General features: G+C 47.8%; 1 protein-coding gene across 2 annotated transcripts in view; it reads right to left on the bottom strand.

Annotated features, from left to right (window-relative positions):
* Window positions 1-2,795: 2,795 nt before the first annotated feature.
* ADCY8 (adenylate cyclase 8) overlaps window positions 2,796-24,252 on the bottom strand; it is a 184,935-nt gene continuing 163,478 nt past the window's right edge. Inside the window, exons 12-18 of one of the 2 annotated variants that reach the window (XM_083144870.1) lie at window positions 24,074-24,246; window positions 18,793-18,874; window positions 14,024-14,182; window positions 11,657-11,803; window positions 9,074-9,166; window positions 5,135-5,249; window positions 2,796-3,352 (exon numbers count right to left, since the gene is read on the bottom strand). In XM_083144870.1, the coding sequence (XP_083000996.1) occupies window positions 2,865-3,352; window positions 5,135-5,249; window positions 9,074-9,166; window positions 11,657-11,803; window positions 14,024-14,182; window positions 18,793-18,874; window positions 24,074-24,246 (1,257 nt within the window). In that variant the 3' untranslated portion in view covers window positions 2,796-2,864. The remainder of the gene's footprint in view (window positions 3,353-5,134; window positions 5,250-9,073; window positions 9,167-11,656; window positions 11,804-14,023; window positions 14,183-18,792; window positions 18,875-24,073; window positions 24,247-24,252) is intronic. The other variant, XM_083144871.1, reaches the window with a different exon arrangement.

Here is a 24,252-nt window from a genome sequence, read left to right as displayed (position 1 = left end):
AGTGATCGGCAGATTTTTCCATCTAAAGATTGCATCTTCATATCTGGAAATTGCCCCAATCGATTGTCATTTCAGCTGTTCATAATGTAAATAGATGAAGAAGACGAATTGGGAATGCCCGCACATATAAAAAAGATCTGCAGATAATACCAGATTATTAAACATGTTTAAAAATCTGATTAAGCAATCGATTGGCGATCCCTATTAATTTTTGATTGGGATTGCCAAAAGGGGGAACCCGCACATCTAAAATGAATTGTGGCAATCATCTCCAGATCTCAGGATTGTCACAATTAATTGCTGATGTATGGGGCCCATTAGAGAGAAATAGTCGACAAAGATAAAGTACCAGCCAATCAGTTCCTAACTGCCATTCTACAGGCTCTGTTAAAAAATGACTGTAAGGAGCTGGTTGGCTGGTACATTATCTCCTTCCGCTTTATCTCTCTTCAAAGGTTTAGTGCATAGACCCCAGAGAAAGACCCCAGAAAACTCTCCCAAAATCTCTCACTTTCTGATTCTGTCATATAAACATGTAATCATACACCACTCAGACATGGGCAGGTGTACAGTATCAAGCCTGGAGAATAGATCAAATCGAAGGCAATAACACAGCAGCCAGCCAGCTCCTAACTGGTATTTTTCAAACCCAGCCTGTAACTCTGACAGCTTTAATCTGGCTACTATGTTATCACCTTTGATTTTCTCTCTTCTTCAGGCTTAATACATCTGTCCATAGAATCTATGAATCGCAATCTGGAAATACTTCATAATTAAAATACTGTACCCCATGTGTTCTTGTGGCACAACTGCCATCTGCCCGTAAGACTCAATGGTTCTGTGGCACTCCAAACCTACCAGAGACACTGCTGACTGGCACTGGAGGAAGTCCGGCTCCCACATACAGTAGTTCTATCACTCTCGCTACACAAGCTTAATTCCAATCAGCACCAGCTCCTCAGCACCCTCCTCTGCCCTCTCCATCCCGTCTCCTCTCTCTGAAACTGTGGTTTTTCTACTCATTTCACAATTGGAGCTATACATTAGCTCATTTGCTCCATAGCCTCCAACTTTCTCTCTGCCCTATCCTCTTACTCCCTTGCATCTGGGATCCTCATAGATGGAGGGAACGTGGGCTGTGTGTGTGTGTGTGTGTGTGTGTGTGTGTGTGTGGGGGGGGGGGGGGGGGGTATCCGAACAATAGGTTTACATGCACAACACATGAAAAGTTTTATCAGGGGGGGGGGCAGTTCCTCAGCCGCAGGTTAATCAGGAGAAAAACGTTGCCTGCCTCTTGAGGGAGGGGTGTTCTGGGGGATCGGCACTGAAGTATAGTTTGACAGGTGCAGCAGCATTGGATCGTAGCGGAGCAGGGTGAGCACCTCAACAGTACGGGGCCTCATAGCAACGCTTGTCACAATGCACCTAGACCAACTGTCATTGCCTTAACCCTTTTGAAACAGACTAAAGATACTAATGATTATCTCACTGCCAAACCCAAGGGTCACTACTCTATACTATGCAGTAATCCTTTATACCACACACCTGTACCTCTAGCGGTCCTGACATTTCATCTCAACAATATCTCCAGGATCAGACCCTTTCTCACCCAGGATGCTACAGAGACCCTCATCCACTCACTGGTCATCCCCAGACTGGGCTACTGTCATCTCCTCCTATGTGGCATTCCTGACCTACACCTCTCTCCATTCCAATCTGTCCTCAGTGCTGCTGCCCGGCTCATCTTCCTCTCCAATGTACTATGTCCACCTCCCCTCTCTTACCATCCCTACACTGGCTCCTCTTCGATTTCTGAAGCCAATTCAAGCCTCTCGCACCCCTTATAAAGCCCTCACCCACTCCTCTCCCACTTACATATCTGCCCTGATCTCTTTTTACACTCCCACCCGTCCTCTCTACTCCACTAATGCACGCTGCCTCTCCTGCCTACTGATGACTTCCTCCCATTCCTACCTCCAAGACTTTTCACATGCTGCTCCCCACCTCTGGAATTCTCTGCCTCTCTTCATCAGACTCTCCACCTCTCTGCAAAACATCCAATGTCTTCATCAAAACCATCTTTTCTTTTCCTAACCCTTTGTTCCATGCTCACTGTCCAACCCATCTGTGTCAGACTGTTTGTCTGCCCCTCCCCTTTAGAATGTAAGCTCTCACAAGCAGGGCCCTCTCTCCCCCATGTGCTTTCCCATGTCTTACTATCTTCTACTCCACACTCTCTTTGACGGCACCAAATCCTGCGGTTTTCTATGACCCTGATACTGGGCCCAGGTCTGCTGGAAGGGCCCGGGGCCTGCTCCCCCTTTGCAGGAAGCTAAGAAATGGGGAGAGAGAGGACAGGCTGCAGCACAGCCTCTCTCCTCAGCTCAGCACACTCTGCTCAGTGCCGTGTGCTTAGCTGGGGAGAGAGACAGCTGCAGCGAAAGCTTGTCCTCTCTCCCTCTCATGTATTTTTGTATGGGGTGTGGCCCCCGCTCCTCCCAGATGCCCCGCCTCCACCAGCTGACCACACCCCTCCATTTTACCGGGGAACTCCTGTATATACTACTCTGTTCTTCCAATCCTGCACCTGTCCCTATGTTCCCTCTAGTTCATCGTCCAAGAGCACAAGAGCATCAGATATAATTAAAAAATAATTATATATTATCTAATATAATAATATACCCCATCCAGTCCTGTTCAACCTTACTAAACAACGTAATTCATTGAACCACATAGCACAGACATTATATCGGTAAAAATGGATGATATACCGTTTGTAAAAAAATTATAAGTTTTTATTTGTGTATTTATATATAAAAGAAATACAAAAAAATGAATTCAAAGGAAAAAAAAATGCACGTGATTTATGGCAATTCGGGTTTATCAGTTCCCTCTGTTTGCGCGACGACCTCTGACCCGCTGGACGCGAGCAGCGTCCTCCGGTTATAATGTCCCTTCATAATGGCGGAATTGTTATTTTCGTTAAGGATTTGCTTCTGTTTCTGTCGGTTTAGAGACTGTACAAGTCCTAGTACAACAGCTGCTAGTGAATATTGTCCAGTGATTATTTTTGGCTGTGATATTAATGGATTTGGCTGAACTCTTCCTAGAAGAAAATATGTTTTGATCTTTCCTTCTTGCTCGCTGATGCCCTTCACGTAGATCTCCCCGCGATACTCAAACGCAAAGCCGCGATCCTTCAGGACATGATATGTATCTTCAGGCACTTGTATCCTGCCGCTCACGCCCGTACTGTCCATTCTGCTCGCCAGATTAACCGTTTTCCCCCAAATGTCATACTGAGGCTTTTTCGCTCCGATAACTCCGGCAACGACTGATCCGTGACTTATACCTGGAAAGGGAAAGATAAAACGGTCTGCTGTAAAAGGGAATAAACAGTCACTCAAACAAACAAATAAACAAACAAGGGAGCCGATTCAGACCTGATAGTTAACCGGGGCGGCGATAACCTAATCGATAAACTCAGAATATAGGCAGACTAGTGAACAGGTGTGAATCAGGCCGAATAAGTGTGACAGTAAGGAACATAGGGCCTGATTCAGGCTCAATTGTTTGGGGCTGAATTTGGCCCCGTTTCCGATTGTTTGGGACGGCGCACGCACATGAGAGAATTTGCGCATTTGCAGACTCCCTGTGTGAACGCTCGCAGGGCTTGAGTGGAGGGGAGGGGGTTGTTTGGGAGAGGGGACTGCACAAAGTTTTATGGGTGTCCCCCTGGGCATGCAGGCGGGTTGATGCCTGCTAGGGGTTTCCCTCCTTCCCCCTTTCAGCCAACTCCATGTTGATAGGTCAACAATGTTTCTCCGGTTGATAAGTTAAGAGTGTCTAGGTCAATAGGTCAACACCAAAAGTTCAACATTGACATGTCGACATACTAAAGTTTGACAATGACAAAGTGTAGACACAAAAATGTCAACGCACGAAGAGGCCAACTTCAGTTTTATTTAAATTTTTTTTTTACTTTTTCATACATGGGGCTCTGATTGGGAACAGTAACATGTGCCCAGTGGCGGAGGAGCAAGGCCCAATGCATGGCGAGGGAAGCACTACACTAATTGGGGGTCAATGTTGACATTGGCATAACAACGTCATGCTGTCCTTTTCATGCATTGACCTTTTTCATGTCGACATTTTGCAGATTCCTTCTCAGTCGCACCAAAGTTTGTACTGACCCCCACCCAATGGAACAGTACGCCTGCCCTCTCCTCGGCCTGTGAACTCACACTTCTTCTAGATGGCCAGCCAGCCAGCCAGTATAATTCCGCAAATGCAGGTTATTGAAAGGTCCATTGGACGAGACTCAGTAGCCATCCAATCACCTAGGCCAGGCATGTCCAAGCTATGGCCCTACAGCTGTTGTGAAACTACACAGCCCAGCATGCCTTGCAAAAGGTTTAGCATTCCCTAAAAGCAAAACTGTGGCAAGGCATGATGGGAATTGTAGTTTCACAACAGCTGGAGGGCCATAGTTTGGACATGCCTGGCCTAGGCTCACAGGCTGCCATGACTCCAACTTAATAAAGAACTGAATCCTGGGAGAAGGTTCTCCTGATTGGTCTACTGGGGGGTCAGAATACCATTGCTGGCATCCCAACTAGTGGACTGAAGACCAGGCCAGGGCATATCATGGAAGAGTATCCTCACACTGGAATCGAATCCCGAATGCCGTAATCCCAATCGTAAGTATGCCATGGGGGGGTTAGGCATTTAGAAGTTGGGGCTAGGCCGCAGGACACTGGTCATGTTTTGGTGGTGGGGTAGAAGGGTTAGGCACTAGTGGAGAGGGTTAGCATTAGGCCGCAGAGGTGGTACTATCATTGGTGCAGTGCACCGGGGCCCCTGACGACTAAGGTTGCATATAGTGAACTTGGGTTTGGCTAGAGGAGGGGGGCCCAAATTATATATTTGCACCTGGGCCCACAACCCACAAGTTCCGCCACGCCACTGGCAGGGTGGGAGAGTAATACAGAGAACACTAGGGAACCTCAATGGGTCTAACAGCGTGATTGAATGGGTTGAGCGGAGTTTCCCCTTTCGTCCGGTTCCCTTCCCTATGACTCAGTAGCCATGAATGACTATAGGCCGGCACAGTAGGGCGCCCAGCAACGCTTACCGATTCGCAGCTCAAAGTTGTTGAAGGAATGTTTGTTGATCTCCTGGATGCTCTCGTTCAGGGCTACAGAGAAGTCCGCCACCGCACACAAGTGCCCCCATTTGTCTTCACATTGCTAAATGATACACAACAGAACACACATTACACATACTGCAGGTCACAAGGATTTGTTATATTCTTTGTTGTTACTGTTAAACCCTGCAATTTGGTCTCAGATTTATGGCTGATTTTCTTCCACACAACAAAACATTTCGAGTGATTAGTCATCCGCCGTAGTCGTCGGCCTCATTAAATCCCTGTAGGCGCAGGCTTATGGGGACAGGGTGATTAATGGCCCAGCTGCAATGTGTGCAGAATCATATCCGCCTGGTAATTCCTCACACTGTACAGGGGAGCTGTATGTGTACGCTGCCAGTGAGAGTGGAGGGGGCGGACCAATAGACGACCAGGTCTGGGGGCTAGGTGATCAGTGTGAGCTCACATTATACACAATACTACAAAACAAGAGAGGTAACCAGTTCTTAACTGTCATTTTTTAAACAGTCTGGAACATGAGAGTTAGGAGCTGTTTGGATGGTACCATTGGCCTGATTCAGGCCTGCTCACTGGGCTACAAGAGTGTGGAGCCAAGTGAGCAGGTAAAGGTGGCCCCGCCGAACGCACTCCCCCCGCCCCTGTGCACGGCTGCAAGCGTGTAAGCAGCCGTGCGCACAGGAGGAAGAACACTCACTACTGAATGATTTTTTCCCCTGCTTGCAGAGCTGAGTCTAGACTCTCTCAGCACTGGAAAGGCCCTGGGAAGAAGGAGGCTGCTGCTGCGGGCCGGGCAGTGTGTATCTGCCCACAATCACTCTGCGAGGAGCCAGTGAAAACATAACCCTCTGCTTCTCCCTGTCACCTACTGCCTCTCCCCATCACCTTCTCCCTGTCACCCACTGCCTCTCCCCATCACCTCTCTGTTAACCACTGTATCTCCCCATCACCTTTCTGTCAACCATTGCCTCTCCCCATCAACTTCTCCCTGTCACCCACTGTCTCTCCCCGTCACATTCTCCCTGACACTCGCTGCCTCTCCCATCACATTCTCCCTGTCGCACACTGCCTCTCCCCATCAACTTCTCAATGACACCCACTGCATCTCCCCATGAAATTCTCCCTGTCACCCACTGCCTCTCCCATCACTTACTTTCTGTCATCTACTGCCTATCCCCATCATCTTCTCCGTCACCCACTGCCTCTCCCCATCACTTTCTCTATGTCACCCACTGCCTCTCCCCATCATTATCTCCCTGTCACCCACTGCCTCTCCCATCACCTTCTCCTTGTCACCCACTGCCTCTCCCCACCACCTCTCTGTCACACACTGTATCTCCCCATCACCTCTCTGTCACCCACTGCCTCTCCCCATCAACTTCTCCCTGTCACCCACTGCCTCTCCCCATCAATTTCTCCCTGTCACCCACTGTCTCTCCCCATCACATTCTCCCTGACACCCACTGCCTCTCCCATCACATTCTCCCTGACACCCACTGCCTCTTCCATCACATTTTCCCTGTCACACACTGCCTCTCCCCATCAACTTCTCCCTGTCACCCACTGCCTCTCCCATCACCTTCTCTCTATCACCACCTGCTTTTCTAATTCACCTGTTCCTGTCACCCACTGTCTCTCCCCGTCACATTCTCCGACACCCGCTGCCTCTCCCATCACATTCTCCCTGACACCCACTGCCTCTTCCATCACATTTTCCCTGTCACACACTGCCTCTCCCCATCAATTTCTCAATGACACCCACTGCATCTCCCCATGAAATTCTCCCTGTCACCCACTGCCTCTCCCACCACTTTCTTTCTGTCACCTACTGCCTATCCCCATCATCTTCTCCGTCACCCACTGCCTCTCCCCATCACTTTCTCTATGTCACCCACTGCCTCTCCCCATCATTATCTCCCTGTCACCCACTGCCTCTCCCATCACATTCTCCTTGTCACCCAATGCCTCTCCCCATCACCTCTGTCACACACTGTATCTCCCCATCACCTCTCTGTCACCCACTGCCTCTCCCCATCAACTTCTCCCTGTCACCCACTGCCTCTCCCCAACAATTTCTCCCTGTCACCCACTGTCTCTCTCATCACATTCTCCCTGACACCCACTGCCTCTCCCATCACATTCTCCCTGACACCCACTGCCTCTTCCATCACATTTTCCCTGTCACACACTGCCTCTCCCCATCAACTTCTCCCTGTCACCCACTGCCTCTCCCATCACTTTCTTTCTGTCACCTACTGCCTATCCCCATCATGTTCTTCGTCAGCCACTGCCTCTCCCCATCACTTTCTCTATTTCAACCACTGCCTCTCCCCATCATTATCTCCCTGTCACCCACTGCCTCCCCCATCACCTTCTCTCTATCACCCACTGCTTTTCTCATTCACCTTTTCCTGTCACCCACTGTCTCTCCCCGTCACATTCTCCCTGACACCCGCTGCCTCTCCCATCACATTCTCCCTGACACCCACTGCCTCTCCCCATCAACCTCTCTGTCACCCACTGCCTCTCACCATCACCTTCTCTCTGTCACCCACTGCCTCTCCCCATCATCCTCTCTGTCACCCACTGCCTCTCTCCATCACTTTCTCTCTGTCACCCACTGCCTTTCCCCATCACCTTCTCTCTGTCACCCACTGTCTCTCCCCATCACCTTCTCTCTGTCACCCACTGCTTTTCTCATTCACCTTTTCCTGTCAGCCACTGCCTCTCCATCCCCAAGATCTCTCCCCATCACCTCTCTCTCCTGTCAACCTATCCCTGTCATTCGCTGCCTCTCCTTATCATCCTCTACATCACACATTGCCTCCCGCTGTCATCCATTCCCTGGCGTCACCACTGCCTCACCCTGTCTCCTACTGGTTCTCAGATTTTCACTATCTCTTCCCATCACCCACTTCCTCACCCATGCATCACTATCTCCTCATCCATCCTGATAATAGAGAATCCTGACATAGGTCCAGTAAGTATACCTACCTTTTCCCTGCTCTCCCTGACCACTCCTTATGACATTCCAACCCCAACAACCCCTACAGCTCAATCCTAACCTTCCTACCCTTCAGCCAAAACCTAACCCCCCACCCCCGCCTTCGAAGTGCCTAAACCTTAACCCTTCTTCCCTGCAGCCTAACCCAAAGTCCCTCTGGTAGCGCCAACCTAACCCCCCAGCCTAATGTTATCCCACCACTCATTCTTTAGAATGGGATGCCGGCGGTCAGGACACAGCCAGTCGGGATTTCCGACATCGGCGATGTTGGGATTCTGGCACAGGTATTCTGTATATCGCAAGTTGGGATGCCGGTGTCGATATTATTACTGCCGCCATCATATCCACTGGGATCTTAACTACATCCCCATTATGGCTACACTTAGGCATTTTGACCAGGATAAATGTGACTGACCTAGTAACGCTAAGCAACAGGGTAGCCCAAAGCTATTAAAGAACATGCAAGAACCAATGAAAAGAAGTTCCAAAAAACACACACTGCCAAATAACAATACTGTATGTGGCAAGTAACATTTTCAAAGTAAGTACACATAAGTGGTCAAATATCAGTAAAGTACTTTTCTTATATAAGGGTTGCTTTATTAAGCAGTGGAGAAAATGGAGACGTCTTTGAGGTAAAATGTATCCCGTACATTCTACAAAATTATTAGTAAAAGCTGATTGGTTGCCATTGCCAACTCCTCCATTGGTCCACTTCTCCAATGTTTTCACGGCTAGATACGTGAACTCCATAATACTATTGACATTTGCCCAATTTTACTGACCGCTATGCTTTTACGGGCAGTTACAAATATTGCTTCATTTTCTTTACTTATTACTGATAAATAAATCTGTTCAGCGTTATCGTCTCCAGCTTGTAGCATGATAATAGGAAATATTACCTGTTTCTCCGGGGATAACCCGGAAACGGCCATGTACGTACTCCCGATGGTTTTTATCTTTTCTATATCTTGGAATCTCTCTTCGTCTAATAACTGAGAGAGAAATGGAAGTAAGGCGCTGCAGTTACACAACCATATAGATGGGATGGAGGATGATGATGGGAAGGGATAGAGAAAACTGACTTTTATTTGCATGCGCCTGTACGAAGATGGCACGGGGTAGCTGATGTACTGTGATGTCAGACGATCGTGCCTGGCAGGCATCGGCCCACCCGTGTACTCATGAAAACACCCATTCCAGCCGCTGTCCGGCGCCCTCCCTCCCTCCCTGCAAAAAATGGGCGATTGCCTGACAACACAATGGTGGAAATTTACTAAGTTGGGAGTTCTATGTCACATGGTATGTTGCTACGGGCAACCAATCAGATCCTATCTATTATCTTCCAGAAGGTGCTAAATAAATAAGAAGTAGATTCTGATTGGTTGCCCATAGCAACAGCCCATGTGACATAGAAGTGCACAAATGCCCGCCCCCTGCCGCCCAGCGAGTAAACGCGCAGCACTCTGTAAACGGATGTTTCGCATAAACATCCATTCGCAGCCTAGCATGCGGTCGCCGACCATCGAATGATTTCTACAGTGCTCGCAAATCTCTCTGCTGATTTAGAGTCGCGGCGTCCTGTTACGTCAGCCGCCTGCCCCCGGAAGCCAGGTGCCCGCACACGTTCAGATGGGGACGCCCAGCGGTTTCCTGGGCGCACCCTGCTTTTTCGTAGGTACGCCCAGTAAACGCCCCTTTTTACCACCTTCTACCCCCCCACCCCCCTGCGAGCGCCACAGGACTATGCAAGTCTCCGAAGGCGCCCGCACAGCAGGCTTGCACCTGCGCATAAGCAAATATGCGCAGTGCTAAAACATCGGCGAAGGCGCCGGGGACCGAGCAAACCAGAATGACCTGATTATTTGTATATATAATCCAAAACATTAAATTGCAAAGTGGCATACCACCACTGGATGTTACAAACCGTATACAGCGAACTGTACCGAGAGAGCCTGTACTCAGCCCCCCCCCTACACACACATGCATTTCTGTCCCCTCTAGTTACTCGGAAGCCCATCTGTTGTACTTCTTACAATGTTTCAGGCATTTAAGGTCATCCAAACATGGCACAGATGGCATTGAAATCTCTCATCAAACACGTCTAGTACAGCCCTGGCTGTCTGTGGCATGTAGTAACTTATCTCAGACCCCGTTGTTTCCATTGTGTTCTCGGAGGAGGCCGATGGGGATATATTGATGCAATGAAGACACCTCTCTTAGATTGTCTCTGCATGGTGGCACAATGGTCAGCATTGCTGCATTTTCTGTTTATGGTGGGGAGTTGGTATGTTTTGCCCGTGTTTGCATCAGCTTCCTCCCGCAGTCCAAAAAAACTCTTACTAAATCGTCCTGTGTTGAGAAATTAGATTGCAAGCTTCTTCGGGGCGAAGAATAACGGCTGAAATATGGCTGAAAGCTGTTTATAGTAAACTGCTACAGGCACTTGTGGTCATGCCTTGATTGGCTTAGACCACACTTATGACCCACGCAGACAAGCCCGTAGCCACACCTCCACGCCAACAAAATAACAGTACTGTCCATAGAACAGAATGGACAGTACTGTTATTTTATTGCCATGGAGGCGTGGCTAATCACTTTGGAATGACCAATAAGGTCTCGGCTGCATGGTTCCTGGGCGTGGTCTAAGCAAATCAAGGCATGACCACAAGTGCTGTAGGTCAAGGTTTTATTGGGCTACTGCGAGGCAGGAGGCAAACTACTCTCCAATCACAGTGTGTCAAGCTGTTAGCAAGTCCCGCCTTTTTATTCCAGAGGTCTTGCACGGGCCACCATATGCAATGGGTAATATAATTCACCCCGCGTTTCATTGACCTGTGTTAATGTATTTAACCTGCTTGTTATGGTTCTGAATATCCATACATAAATATTTGTACATATTGGGCCTGATTCAGATTCACTCACTAGCACATTTGGTTTGCTAATGGAAAAAAACCATGCTGCACTACAGGTGGGGCAGATGTAACATGTGCAGAGAGAGTTAGATTTGGGTGAGTTATTTTGTTTCTGTGCAGTGTAGATACTGGCTGCTTTATTTTGACACTGCTATATAGAATATAGTACTTCAGTTTGAAGTACAAATGTAACTCGCTCTGCACATTTTACATCTGCCCCACCTGCAGTGCATATGGGCCCTCATTCTAGTCCATTCGGTCCCCGGTGTGTTTGCACCAGGGACCAATGTTTCTGCCCTGCGCATGCTTCTGTTTGGCTGGACGGCGTTAGAAGGCTCGCTAAGCAGCGAACTTTCGTGCTTTGTGAGTGAACCTGAATCGCCACCATTATTTGTTAACGTCGTTCTGCAGCTGTGATGTGTCGCGTGGCTCAGATACAGGAACAGGACTGTGCGCTGTCCTGATTGGGAACTGCAGTGAGTTCAGCGCTAGCAAATGAGGAGATTGCAGGAGAGAGGCTGGGGGAGACCAGGGTGATGTGACGGGATGATCCATCCAAGTGACATTTACCTCATCGAAGTCAGCGATGATTTCATTCAGCAATCGTAGACATTCAACACCCTGGTTATTCATTTCAGTTTGGGAGTAAAAATCAGCAAATCCCGGGATGGAGGCAAACATTACACCCACGGCGTCGTACGACTGGGAATACAGCTCCTGGAACACAGCAAAATACACAGGGACATTTATGTACATCTACTGGGATGCTCAAACTCAGCGAGGCTGGTTCTGGGCTGAGTGCTGGTCTGGGGTAATATAATTAGGGGACCCCTAGTTAAGCCCAAATACATGTCATTATAAACAATAGAGGTCAAGTTGTAAACCATTGGTGTTGGGGACTTGCCTTCTTTATACAACTACATTCTTATTGTTACACTAGTTAAAAGCCCGTCAGAAGAACGGCTTCTGCAATGTTCACTTTGAGCTGTGACAGTTTTCCTTTCACTTTGAGCTGTGACAGTTTTTAGCCCACAAACTCTCCACCCCACCCCCAGTCCCCTATCTGCTCCGACCTCCAATCTCTGACTTCACAGCTCCCTCTCTCCATATACAGCAAGTTTGAAAAAAGATCAGTGTCCCTGCAAAAATTGCTTTCATTTTCTGTTATGACATGTTTTAGCACACAACGGAGTCATTTGGTCTGTCGAGTGGCCTCTAGTGGTTATTGGCGGGACTTCACCTCATAAAGGTGAGGAGAAGTTAGCCATATATATATATATTCTGCATTATGGAACTGTAAATGTTATTTTCACTCAAAATTCCGTTAATCCAACCGCTAATTTTCATTGGCAGGAGTGTGAATCTTGGGCTAGTTTTTCTAGACCAGCCGTGCTTCTGCTCTGCCAGGGAACTGGCCCTCTAGTAAAGTAACAATGTATATTTTGAGTGTAAAGTTTGGAACCTGACATTAAAGGCAGTTGTGCCCACTGGGAATTCCCCGTGTGTCTGTGGGCCAGTCCAACCCTGGTACAATTAGGTTGTTGGGAGGTAAGTTTAGGCCGTGTGGAGGGAGGGTTAAGGGAGGGCAGGGGGCAGAGTATACACACAGGACCCCTATAAGGATTCCCTGCTCCGGAATGCTGGTGTTGGCGGATTCCGAATAGTAGAAGGCTGCTGCACTGAGCACTTACTAGGGATATTTCCGAGAAAGTGCTTGCCCGCCATGGCGTATTACAGAGTACATACCCTCCAACATGACCCATTCCATTGGGTACAACATGCTCTGTTCCTGGACTTCCCTGCCAGTGGCAGTTACAGAGGTTGGACTCCAGCACAGTCCAAAATTCAAAGAGGGGGTCACATCAACTGCCAGTGAGTCCTGCACAGTGATGTTTGGAGTGGCAGTAGGTGTGGCTCCCCTTTTTGAATATTGGACTGTGCTGCAGCCTCTGCAACTGCCACTGGCAGGGAAGTCCAGGAACAGAGCATTTTGTACCTAATGGAATGGGTCATGTTGGAGAGTATGAGAGTACCTATAAGGAGCCCATAATTCTTAAATGTTGCGGAACCTGGATATATCCATAGTGTAAGGAACAAGGGTAACCTCCTTTACAATAATGGGCTAAATCTCAGTTACCGCAATGCCCAGAAGGCATCCGCACAGAGGAAGACCAGGACTGTGCCAGCCAACGTGACCAGCGCAGAGCAGGTGGGTACACCCAGGATTTAAGTCACATTTACAATATTGTTCACGTATGTTAAAACATTTGATAAACCGGAGTGGTCTGTAATTACAGTAATCATTGTGTATGTATGTTAATTAAGAGGCGTGCAAAATGATCCGCTACCCTGCGGGTAAACGCAATATTAACACCTGCAAAAGTCACCTCTGTAGCGCAGTGTTACCCCCCCCCCCTCCCCCTCCATGTCCCTCAGGAGATAAAAGCAATTGCAGAATTGTCGCTATATAATTTACAATATATTTTGTACTTTCTATTCAAAATAATTTCAATAATGGTAGAGGAATAGCTTAGGGTAATTTATATGCATTTTACTGGGATTATTATAGGGCTGGAATGATTACCGCCATTTACAATGCGTTTTAGCTATTTAAAACTCATTTATGATAAATGGTGCTCCAGCCAATCAGTTCCCAGCTGTCATGTGTTTCAAAAATGACAGTTGGGGCTGATTGGCCGAAGCCTCATTTATCATACACAACGATTTTTTAAATAACACTCGTTGATAAATGGGCCCCTAAATATTTACCCAGCCCCATGGCTGCAGTAGATAGTTGCTGATTGGCTCCTTCAACGTTCCATGCACTGTGATTGGCTTATTTCTCAAGTTGTGTAATTTAATTATTTGCACATTGGGTGAATCGAGATCAATGCTTACTATGATCTGCAATTCTGGTGATCTCTACAAAACAATTACCTCATTATCTCTGTCCTTCTCCAGAAAGTGGCGGGCCACGTGACTGGGGAGAATGTTTCTGAGCATATTCTCATTGTGTTCCCTCAGTTCTGTCATTTCGTTGATTTCTTCTTTGGCCTGCACCCGCCACAAAAAATCAAGTCTTGCGGTGTATTCTAGCTGTAAATCAATACAAGCGTTACAAGGATAATACAACCACAATGCACCATTCACAACGTAAGCATTAACGGTACAACCAGCCTCAGGTATTAAGGAGCGCAAAGTCAATGTTTCTGGTAGGCCGCACCAGAAAGGCTTCTCTACAGAAAAAGCAGTAGAAATGAGGAGTGTGGTGTGAAGGGCGGTAGCACCGGAAAGGATTTTCTACAGAAAAAGTGGTAGTGATGAGGAGTATGCTGTGAAGGGCGGTAACACTGGAAAGGCTTTTGTACACAAAAAGTGGTAGTGATGAGGAGTATGCAGGGAAGTGTGGTAGCACCGGAAAGGCTTTTCTACAGAAAATGTGGGAAGTGATGAGGAGTGTGCTGCGAAAGGTGGTAGCAGCAGAAAGGCTTTTCTACAGAAAATGCAGGAAGTGATGAGGAGTGTGCTGTAAAGGTTGGTAGTGGAAAGGCTTTTCTACAGAAAAGTTGGTAGTGATGAGGAGTATGCTGTGAAGGGCGGCAGCCCCAGAAAGGCTTTTCTACACAAAAAGCGTCCTCCCATTCTTTTTAAGTCTCCTGCCCCACACCGTCAGCTTTACATGCGATAAATATTATTATAAATATTGACGGCTGTCAGGAGACCAGTGACGGGACTAGGGATGGCTATCTTCTATCAATGATTGTTAATCATTGATGGCGTATGCCTAATGTTCAATGGATTTGCTATCAATGGGAGAGAACCAGATGGTTTCCCTCCATCGACGGTGCAGAGTAAACAAATATCCTTTTTTGCAAAGAGCCAGGACACGGCGCTTAGCTCCGCCCCCGACACCTACAAACCTGGGATTGACCCGCAGACCATTCACTGAAAGATTGTCGCCAACCACTCCCATTGTGGTACACTTTGACTGTGTCCATGTCGACATTCGGGACAAAAAAAAAAAACCTGTGACCACCGTGAAAAACTTATGCGGACCTTTTCACTATTGACCTTGCCATTGCCGACCTAATGCTTGTTTTGAACTTCCAACCCTGTTGACCGTAGCCAAGTTGACTTATTTCAGGTATCGACTTAAGGCCTGTTGAACAACAGTAGTCAACCCAATGTATATCAACATAAATTAGCTCAACCCAACGACCCATACCGTGTATAATGTTTGGCATATACAGTACAGTATAGGGTAATGCATTTTACTGAATACAACATTTGCGTTTTTGAGCATGACTTTGGAATTGTGGGCAGTTATGTTAGCAAATACGCAATAATGAAATAAAACGTTCTGAACTTTGACCCAATACCCTGGCTCGGACAGTTATCTTGTCGATGATATTATCCATTGTTATTTGTCTGGGTCAGCGAAAAAATATATTTTTCATTTATCTCTTTGGCCTACAAGTAAGTATTGAATGAGAGTAGCTCAGCTCATCTTCAGGCTGCAGACACATTGCTTCCTATAGGAGATAACAAGGTTACTCCGCTCTTTATTCCTGGACTGTTGCTGGATACAAGACTTTTCCCTACCTTGAATTCCCTGATCCATCTGAATGAATGTCGGTGATACTTGCCAGCAGCCGCTATATTTAGCTCAGCTGCAATTAATGATTTCTCAGCGGATCCCTGAACGATTATTCCCGCTCGCAGCAGAAGAGGCTTTTGTTTCGGTTTTTTTGCCTGTTTTGTTACTGTTTTACCTTTTATTATGTTAAGCTGTTTACTATGAAATGAAATCTTGTAGCTAAAGCGAGATACAGTAACACAAACACATCAATCGCAGTATAGCTTTTACAGTGCGCTGTGGAAAATTACGTTGGCACCATCGTTTCCAGGCGCGTCCTCACTTACCGGTTGTCCATACGCCATTCAGCGCTAGACACCTGAAGCCACTGAGAGAAATAGCGCACCCTATTTTATTTATATTACGCATCGTAGTCACACGGAAGGTCACGGCGGGAGTCCCCAGAGTGTAAGACTAGTAGTACCGTAAGGCGGTAAAGCCAGGTGAGTGATTAACAGGATCGGGAAGATCACGTCAAACAAATCTTATTGACCTTTTTGACTGGGTGACTAAAGTAATAGATAAAGGCGGGCTGTAAATGTAGCTTATCTAGACTTTAGTGAGGATTTTGACATTGTCCCACGTCGCAGACTGCTAAATAAACTGGAAAGCATTGGATTGGACCAATGCTTTTTGGTATCTTTATTGGTGACATTGCAAACAGTATAGAAGGTACGTATGTCCTTTTGCAGATGACACAGGGTAGACAAACCAGGAGGGGTGACACATGATTGATGATCTAGGTAGACTAGAGGCATAGGCAGCAATGGGCAATATGGCGCATGGCAACTACAGTTTAATGCCAAAAACTGCAAAGTCATATACTTGGGTCTCAAAGACCCAAAGGCTACATCTAGCATTATTAGTGCTATAGTGGAAACTACTGAGGAGGAGAGGGATCTAGGTGTCACTATCTCAGGTGACTTAAAGGCAGGTAAGCAATGTAACAAAGCAATGAAGAAGGCAAGTCAGATGCTTGGTTGCATAGGGAGAGGTACAGATGGGTCAGGTCCCATCTTTGCAGGGGATGGCGCTGGCGTCGCCAGCCGCCATCCCCCGCCAGCGCCATGGCGATGGTGAGAAGGGGACGCGCGCGCACGAGAGGCGCGCGCGTCCCCTTCCGACGGCGCTTCGATCCGTTCCCCCGGGTCCCCGCCGGCTTGCCGGCGGTAACCCGGGGTCCCCGCCGCCTGCCCGCACCCCCCCCTAACCCTGTCCGTCTCCTCGCTGGCGTGGCTGCTGGCGGGTCGCCAGCGCGTACGTTCTGGCGACCCGCCAGCAAGGATGGTAATAGTAACGTACTGTATCAGCAGCAGAAAGAAAGAAGTAATAATGCCAATGTATAGGTCATTGGTACGACCACATCTAGAATACTGTGCCCAGTTCTGTATAGGTCACTGGTACGACCTCATCTAGATGCTGTGTCCAGTTCTGTATAGGTCATTGGGACAGCCTCATCTAGATACTGTGTTCAGTTCTGTATAGGTCATTGGTGTGGCCTTATCTAGATACTGTGTCCAGTTCTGTATAGGTTACTGGTACGACCTCATCTAGATACTGTGTCCAGTTCTGTATAGGTCATTGGTACAACCTCACCTAGATACTGTGTCCAGTTCTGTATAGGTCATCGGTCCTGTCTCATCTAGATACTGTGTCCAGTTCTGTATAGGTGACTGGTACGGCCTCATCTAGATACTGTGCCCAGTTCTGTATAAGTCACTGGTGCGGCCTCATCTAGAGAACTGTGTCCAGTTCTGTATAGGTCACTGGTGCGGCCTCATCTAGAGAACTGTGTCCAGTTTTGTATAGGTCACTGGTGCGGCCTCATCTAGATACTGTGTTTAGTTCTGTATAGGTCATTGGTACAACCTCATCTAGATACTGTGTCCAGTTTTGTATAGGTCATTGGTGCGGCCTCATCTAGATACTATGTCCAGTTCTGTATAGGTCACTGGTGCGGCCTCATCTAGAGAACTGTGTCCAGTTTTGTATAGGTCACTGGTGTGGCCTCATCTAGATACTGTGTTTAGTTCTGTATAGGTCATTGGTACAACCTCATCTAGATACTGTGTCCAGTTTTGTATAGGTCATTGGTGCGGCCTCATCTAGATACTGTGTCCAGTTTTGTATAGGTCATTGGGACGGCCTCATCTAGATACTGTGCCCAGTTCTGTATAGGTCATCGGTCCGGTCTCATCTAGCTACTGTGTCCAGTTCTGTATAGGTCATTGGGACGACCTCATCTAGATACTGTGTCCAGTTCTGTATAGGTCACTGGTGCGGCCTCATCTAGATACTGTGCCCAGTTCTGTATAGGTCACTGGTGCGGCCTCATCTAGATACTGTGCCCAGTTCTGTATAGGTCACTGGTGCTGCCTCATCTAGATACTGTGTCCAGTTCTGTATAGGTCATCGGTCCGGTCTCATCTAGCTACTGTGTCCAGTTCTGTATAGGTCATTGGGACGGCCTCATCTAGATACTGTGCCCAGTTCTGTATAGGTCATTGGTGCTGCCTCATCTAGATACTGTGCCCAGTTCTGTATAGGTCATCGGTCCGGTCTCATCTAGATACTGTGCCCAGTTCTGTATAGGTCATCGGTCCGGTCTCATCTAGATACTGTGCCCAGTTCTGTAAAGGTCATCGGTCCGGTCTCAGCTAGAATACTGTGGCGATTTATCACCGCAGCACGAACACATCACTGGCAATACGGTCGCTCAGTGACCATATTGCCAGCGATATTGCACTGTGTGTACACTTTACGCTTTAGGTTGACTCGCAAGGATGCAAATTTCCATCCAAGCGAATCCACCAGAATAACCCCCTTTATCCATCGCAATACCGCTCGTCGCTGTGAAACTAGAACCGTTTGCCGACAGTTGTTTAGACTTCATTATGTCGCCCTCAGTGCATGAATTCGGATGACACATAACAGTCTTGTCTTTGATTGTAAACCTATTACAAGTGTTCCGGAAGAGGCCAGTTCAATCACCTGAGCGGCGGTGACATTTTTAAAGCAATTTCATAATAAAATGCCAAAGAGTCGGCGCAAATGGAGATGTTTTCCTTACCTGCTGTCCGTGATAGAACACAGCCAGGAGGAACATGGCCATTAGCAGCAGAGAAGCCTCTTTTGTCCCCAGGAAGTCTGTGCTGCAAAGAGATAAAAGGACAAGCTGATATTCTATCAGTCTAACAATGCACCTCGCAGTCAGCGCAAGAACCGGAGGCCAGCGAGTAATGCGGCACTCAGGATTCTGTGTGTAGGCGGCTGCTGAGCATGTTTATTCTGTATTACTTATCCACCGCTTCACAAATAGAGAATCGGCATGAAACCACATTGCTCACGTCCGAGGAGAAACAGGTGCTCGCATATTACGCTGCTCTGCATTCTTCCAAATGGATTTTACTATATTCCGTGTGCAGCTGCTTCTTATTAACACTTAAACCTCTTGTTAGTGCGATGCCTTGGGGCGGTTGGCTTGCGCTGGCCTGTGTGTGTGTGTGTGGGGTGAAATACATCCCCTCGCATGCCTCCGCTGCGGGCGATATCATCCGATGGTTGCCGACCATCGGACGATTTCTCCTGCCTTCGCAAATAATGAGAACTGGCTTTTATTTGCATGCGGCTGGACGAAGACAGGGTGGGCAGCTGGCGTTTGATGTACAGACGGAGCCAGGCTTGTCCAGCCCGCCGGCGCCCCATCTCAGCGCACTGATCGCTGAAGCTCGCCAAGAATGGGATGTGCGTGCGTGTGAGACACTCACGGTGCCCCGTTCGTGGCAAAGGAAGAAGCGCAAGCATGTGGAATGCTTGCGCATCCCCATCTTGGCAAATGTATCGCTTTGCCGGGCCAGCTAAACAACCGCGGTTCCATCTGTACCGATGGTGCATACACTGGGTTTGATAGTATGGGGGCATGAAGCTGGGCAAGGAGTTGGTGAATACTCTAGACCACAGGTGCTCAAACTCGCTCCTCAGGACCCCACACAGTGCATGTTTTGCAGGTCTCCTCACAGAATCACAAGTGAAATAATTAGCTCCACCTGTGGATCTTTTAAAATGCGTCATTGAGTAATGACTGCAACTGTGCACCTGCTGGGTGACCTGGAAAACATGAACTGTGTGGGGTACTGAGATTGAGAACCCCTGCTCTAGACAGAGGCTTGGAGTCTAAGCACGCCGATGGTATTCTCCATGGAACCAGCTTGGGGATTTGGGTTTTGCTGCACCCGTCGGGCAGGTCGGTGCCCTCTGTCAGAGTGTCCCTACACCAGACTGTGAAGGCTGAGATACAAGAGTGGGGAGTATAAGGTCACTGGGTGCTTGAGATCACAAAGTGATAATACAGGCTTGGGAACCGATGGTTGGGCTGGAAACCGATGGTGGTGATGTATATCACCCTGGGAACCCATGGTTGGGATGAGACGCAATGGTGGTTATGGCCTGGGAACCAATGGTGCTGGTATTCGGTCTGGGAACTGATGGCGGTGGTTGTCCTGGGCTGGTAATCCTGGGCTAGGCAGCAGATAACGCAAAGAAAGCTGGAGATGAAAATATCAGCAGTGTATTTGGCAGCAGGAGAGGTAACCAGGTGCCGAATACAGCAGCAGGACACAGGTATACAGAAACCAGTCTGGAGTCTTGTATGTAGTCTCAGGAGAGTCTCTTAGGAAACATTTGTTCAGGGCACTGGTGACTTGTGGGATCACTGCATATATCCCCCCCGGTGGCTGCTGATTGGACACTGATGCACGTGACCACAGCAGGACTTTGGATTGGAGCAAGGGGAACACAGTGTTGGAAATACACCTCTGGAGACTGCGGATAGGTGCTTGATGTGCAGCTGATGCCGGATGTTCTGTGGAATCATTGCCGGGCAGCAGCAGGAAAATTGTAGAGACAGCACAGGGACATCTTGCCAGCCCCTGTAACCATGGGCAGTGGAGGACCTGAGCCGCTGAATACACCAGCGCGCCGGTAAGTGGTTGTGATTCCTGACAGTGGACTAATATGATGCCCTGTTCCTGACCCGGCAGTCACTGGTCATCGCTCGTCCAGCTAAATGCTTGTTGCTCGCTCCATAATGTTTCTGAGCCTTCTTTGCATTTCAGATCCTTGGCTCTTAGCTTGCATTATGACATCCTTACCTCCTGGCTTGTGTCTGAACACACACCCCATTGCAATCTGGTTTGTGCAAAGCCCGTTGAATCTTGCTGGAGTCCCTGATAAGGCCCCATTGCTCATTAGACTCCATGCAACAGGTGCGCCAGCCTTAGCTGATGCCAACACAGTGGGGCCTCACTAACAGCTACAGTAGCCTCTGTATGCCGCAGGGTACTCAGTCCCTGGTTCCATCAACAACTCCGGCTATTATGGACCTGGCAGAACGGGCGCTGAGACAGGAGGTGAAATAGGACAATACCATGCAATTTACCCAAGACTGTCCACCTACTGTACATAGAATTGTTACAGAATTGCTTACGTGGGTAATGCCAGGTGCTACCTCTGCCATCGCCAGCTCATATATCCTCTCTGGGTAGTTTCTCGTTTAATAAAGCAAATGATACTTTTCCATAAGACACGTCTGCCTTTTGGAAAGTCCATGACAAGTCTGGCTGGGTGTCCTCTACCCCAGCACGTCTGTTCTGTCGCTGCACTATCCATTCTCGAACACTGGCATTGGAGCTTGGCTGGGACACCACAGAATTGGCAGCCAGTATCCGGCAAACTCCCTCTGGGAAATATAGGATATACACTTCTGGTTGTGACAAAACCCAATGCAGGTGTAGTCGTCTCCTCTCTGTGAAGGGCAATGCTATAGAAGGTGACCTCTTTGTCTTTGCCAAAATCAGTAAAGGCCACAGCGCAGTTTTTGTAGAGACCCTCCCAGTTGACAGCTATCCAATGGGTTCCTTCTGGCAAAACCGGTCAACGAGATTTACCAACAGTATAAGGTTTTTCAGGCCACCTTACTGGACAGGTGCAGTCATTATTAATTGTCAACATGTGCTGCATTCATTCTTAACCGACACATTCTACAGATCCACAGGTGGCCTAGAGAACATGGATTGTTGGTAGCTCTCGAGGATCGGTTTGGCCACCCCTGGTCCACAGTGACTCTTCAAGGTTTGGTGTCAAGTTCTCAAATATCTTTTATCACCATGGTCTTCTAGGTCTTCTGGTTACTTCATTGAACAAATCTAGCTCAAATCTAGGTCTTCTGGTTACTTCATTGAACAGATCTAGATACCTTTAGTTCCAGTTGAGCTGCCTTTCTACTAAGTGGCCATTGATGGAAATGTCCTGTAAGATCTGGAGATCTTGGATCAAGATTGCTCCATCTCCACTTACAAATTATAGTCAAGTCCTACATTGGAATTATTTATGTTTTGGCACCAGATCTCATACCATTGTTGGCTATCTCAGATCTCCAACCCTTGATTCCTGTGAATGTGTCATTAGTCTAGCTGCAGTTAACAGACAGGGCCGGCTTTATAATTAGGCAGCCTTGGGAAGGTGTCTAGGGTCCCGGGATCTGCGGAGGCCTCCCTGAGTCTACTTGTAACAAAAGTCATCCTTGTTAAAGTTAATGCAGAAGGGCTGTTGGACTTTTTAAGATGCTACCTGAGGCTGGATATTAGGTAAGAATCTTGATTAAAGAAGCCAATCAAAGCCCACTTTCTCAATCCGTGATTCTGGGTTGAAAAATATCTCAATCCCAGGATTCTGGATTGAATTATCCTTCAATTTATGTACATAGGGGAGCATTTTGGAAGGTTTTGAATTTCAAATTCAGGATGTTATAAAAAATAATTAATTCACTACGAGTAGAGGGGGCCCCGAGGTCCAGAGACAGATGACTTTGGGTCTGTGTAGTGTGACTGACATCACAAGAAGCCAAACAATCTGCCCAGGCAACTCCTGAGTCAAGTGCTCAGCGCTCCTGGTCTGAACCGATCCCTATCTCCAGATACCAGCCTGCCATTTTTGTTTGATATGTAGATACCTCTTCCTCTGGGTAGGGACTGTCTATGCCAGTGGTTCTCAAACTCGGTCCTTAGGATCCCACACAGTTCACCTTTTCCAGGTCACCTCCCAGGTGCAAGGAGTGCACAGGTGTACTTACTGACCGGCAAAACTGAGCTTGAGAACCTATGGTCTACGCCAAAGCAATAACCCGGGTGAAGGTCTCCCGTGTGGTTTCTTTCCAAAATATTGTCTGCCGAAATAAACAGCTTCACCTGAGACAGGAGACAGTGGGCTGTAAAGTTTGCAGCGGAAGAATGAATCCATCGTCTGGAAGGAATACTTCCTCTCATTAATGTCTTCACAGATCAATGAAAACCTCTGGTACCATCAGCCAGCTCAGAGGCAGAATTCTCTACAGGATTGGAACTATTATTTTCCCATGTCCACTTTATTCTAACTTATAGCCGCGGTTGCAAAACTCATAGAACAAACTGAAGCAAAATGTTCTCTTTCCTTCGGGACACGAAGGCTCACAAGAGCCGTTATTCATAAGTCATCTTAATTCCCACCAAGGGTAACGTCTTTATTGAGCTTTCTCCTACGCTGTTCAACTTTCATGGCATCTTCTACACAGAAAGAACTTTGGAATTTAAAGATGTCCTCTTGTACTGAATATGTCAAGTTTAAAGTTCCTAGACAAGCTCTGATTGGTCCTTTTCTTTCTCCTCCAGTCCATTTTGCAGGCGAATTTGGCATTGTAGCCCTGTGCAAGCTCAGTATCTGAGCATGCGTATTTCCAGGCCATTTGGAGTTGTACCCATCTCAGTCACATATCCACGTGTGGGCATAAATGAGAGGCAATGGGAAGTTTGCATGTAGGCTAAGTTTAGTGAGGCTGTGTAGGGGGCATGTAGGCGGAACTGCAGACTATGCTGATTTGTGCATCTACAAAGATCCGCCCCTTTTGTGACATCATGTGTCAGGGTCGGGCCCTGCCCAGGACCCAATATCGCTCTGCAATAGCTCTGGTCACACAGATGCATACAATATGGTACATAAGCAAAAATCCGCATTTAGGGCCTAATTCAGCTTGGGTTGTAGTTTTGCAAATCCTCACAAAACCACAACCTGGGGCAGAAAGCAACAACCACCAAAACGGGCAATTGCCACCTCCCGCAGGCCCTTATACTGTGACCGCATGCGGTTGCAGTATCAGGACTCACACGTGTGCGTTTCGGCATGCACAGCGAATAGTGATTTCTGCACTTCTACGATGGGTGCTGAATTAGTCCCTTAGGTCGGCGCAGACAATGTAGTGTAATTGCAGCTACTAGCAGGCCTTAATTGGTGTCAAATGCAAATAGACATGTGGCACTTACTTCCCATTGTGGTGAGAATTGTCGTATCGGAGAAAGAGAGACGTATAAACGATTTCCGTCAGTAGGGAATATATTGCTATCATAATAAGCAGCACTGCCAGCTTCAGGACAGAGTTGAGGCGCAGAAACACAGCGCAGGTCACCATCGCCAGGACGCCGGTGAAGACAAAGTACTGAGG

This window comes from Crinia signifera, chromosome 5 (genome assembly GCF_055691185.1).
Source record: "Crinia signifera chromosome 5, ASM5569118v1, whole genome shotgun sequence".
Classification (NCBI taxonomy): Eukaryota; Metazoa; Chordata; class Amphibia; order Anura; family Myobatrachidae; genus Crinia; species Crinia signifera.
This window is presented reverse-complemented; position numbering and strand designations above follow the sequence as displayed.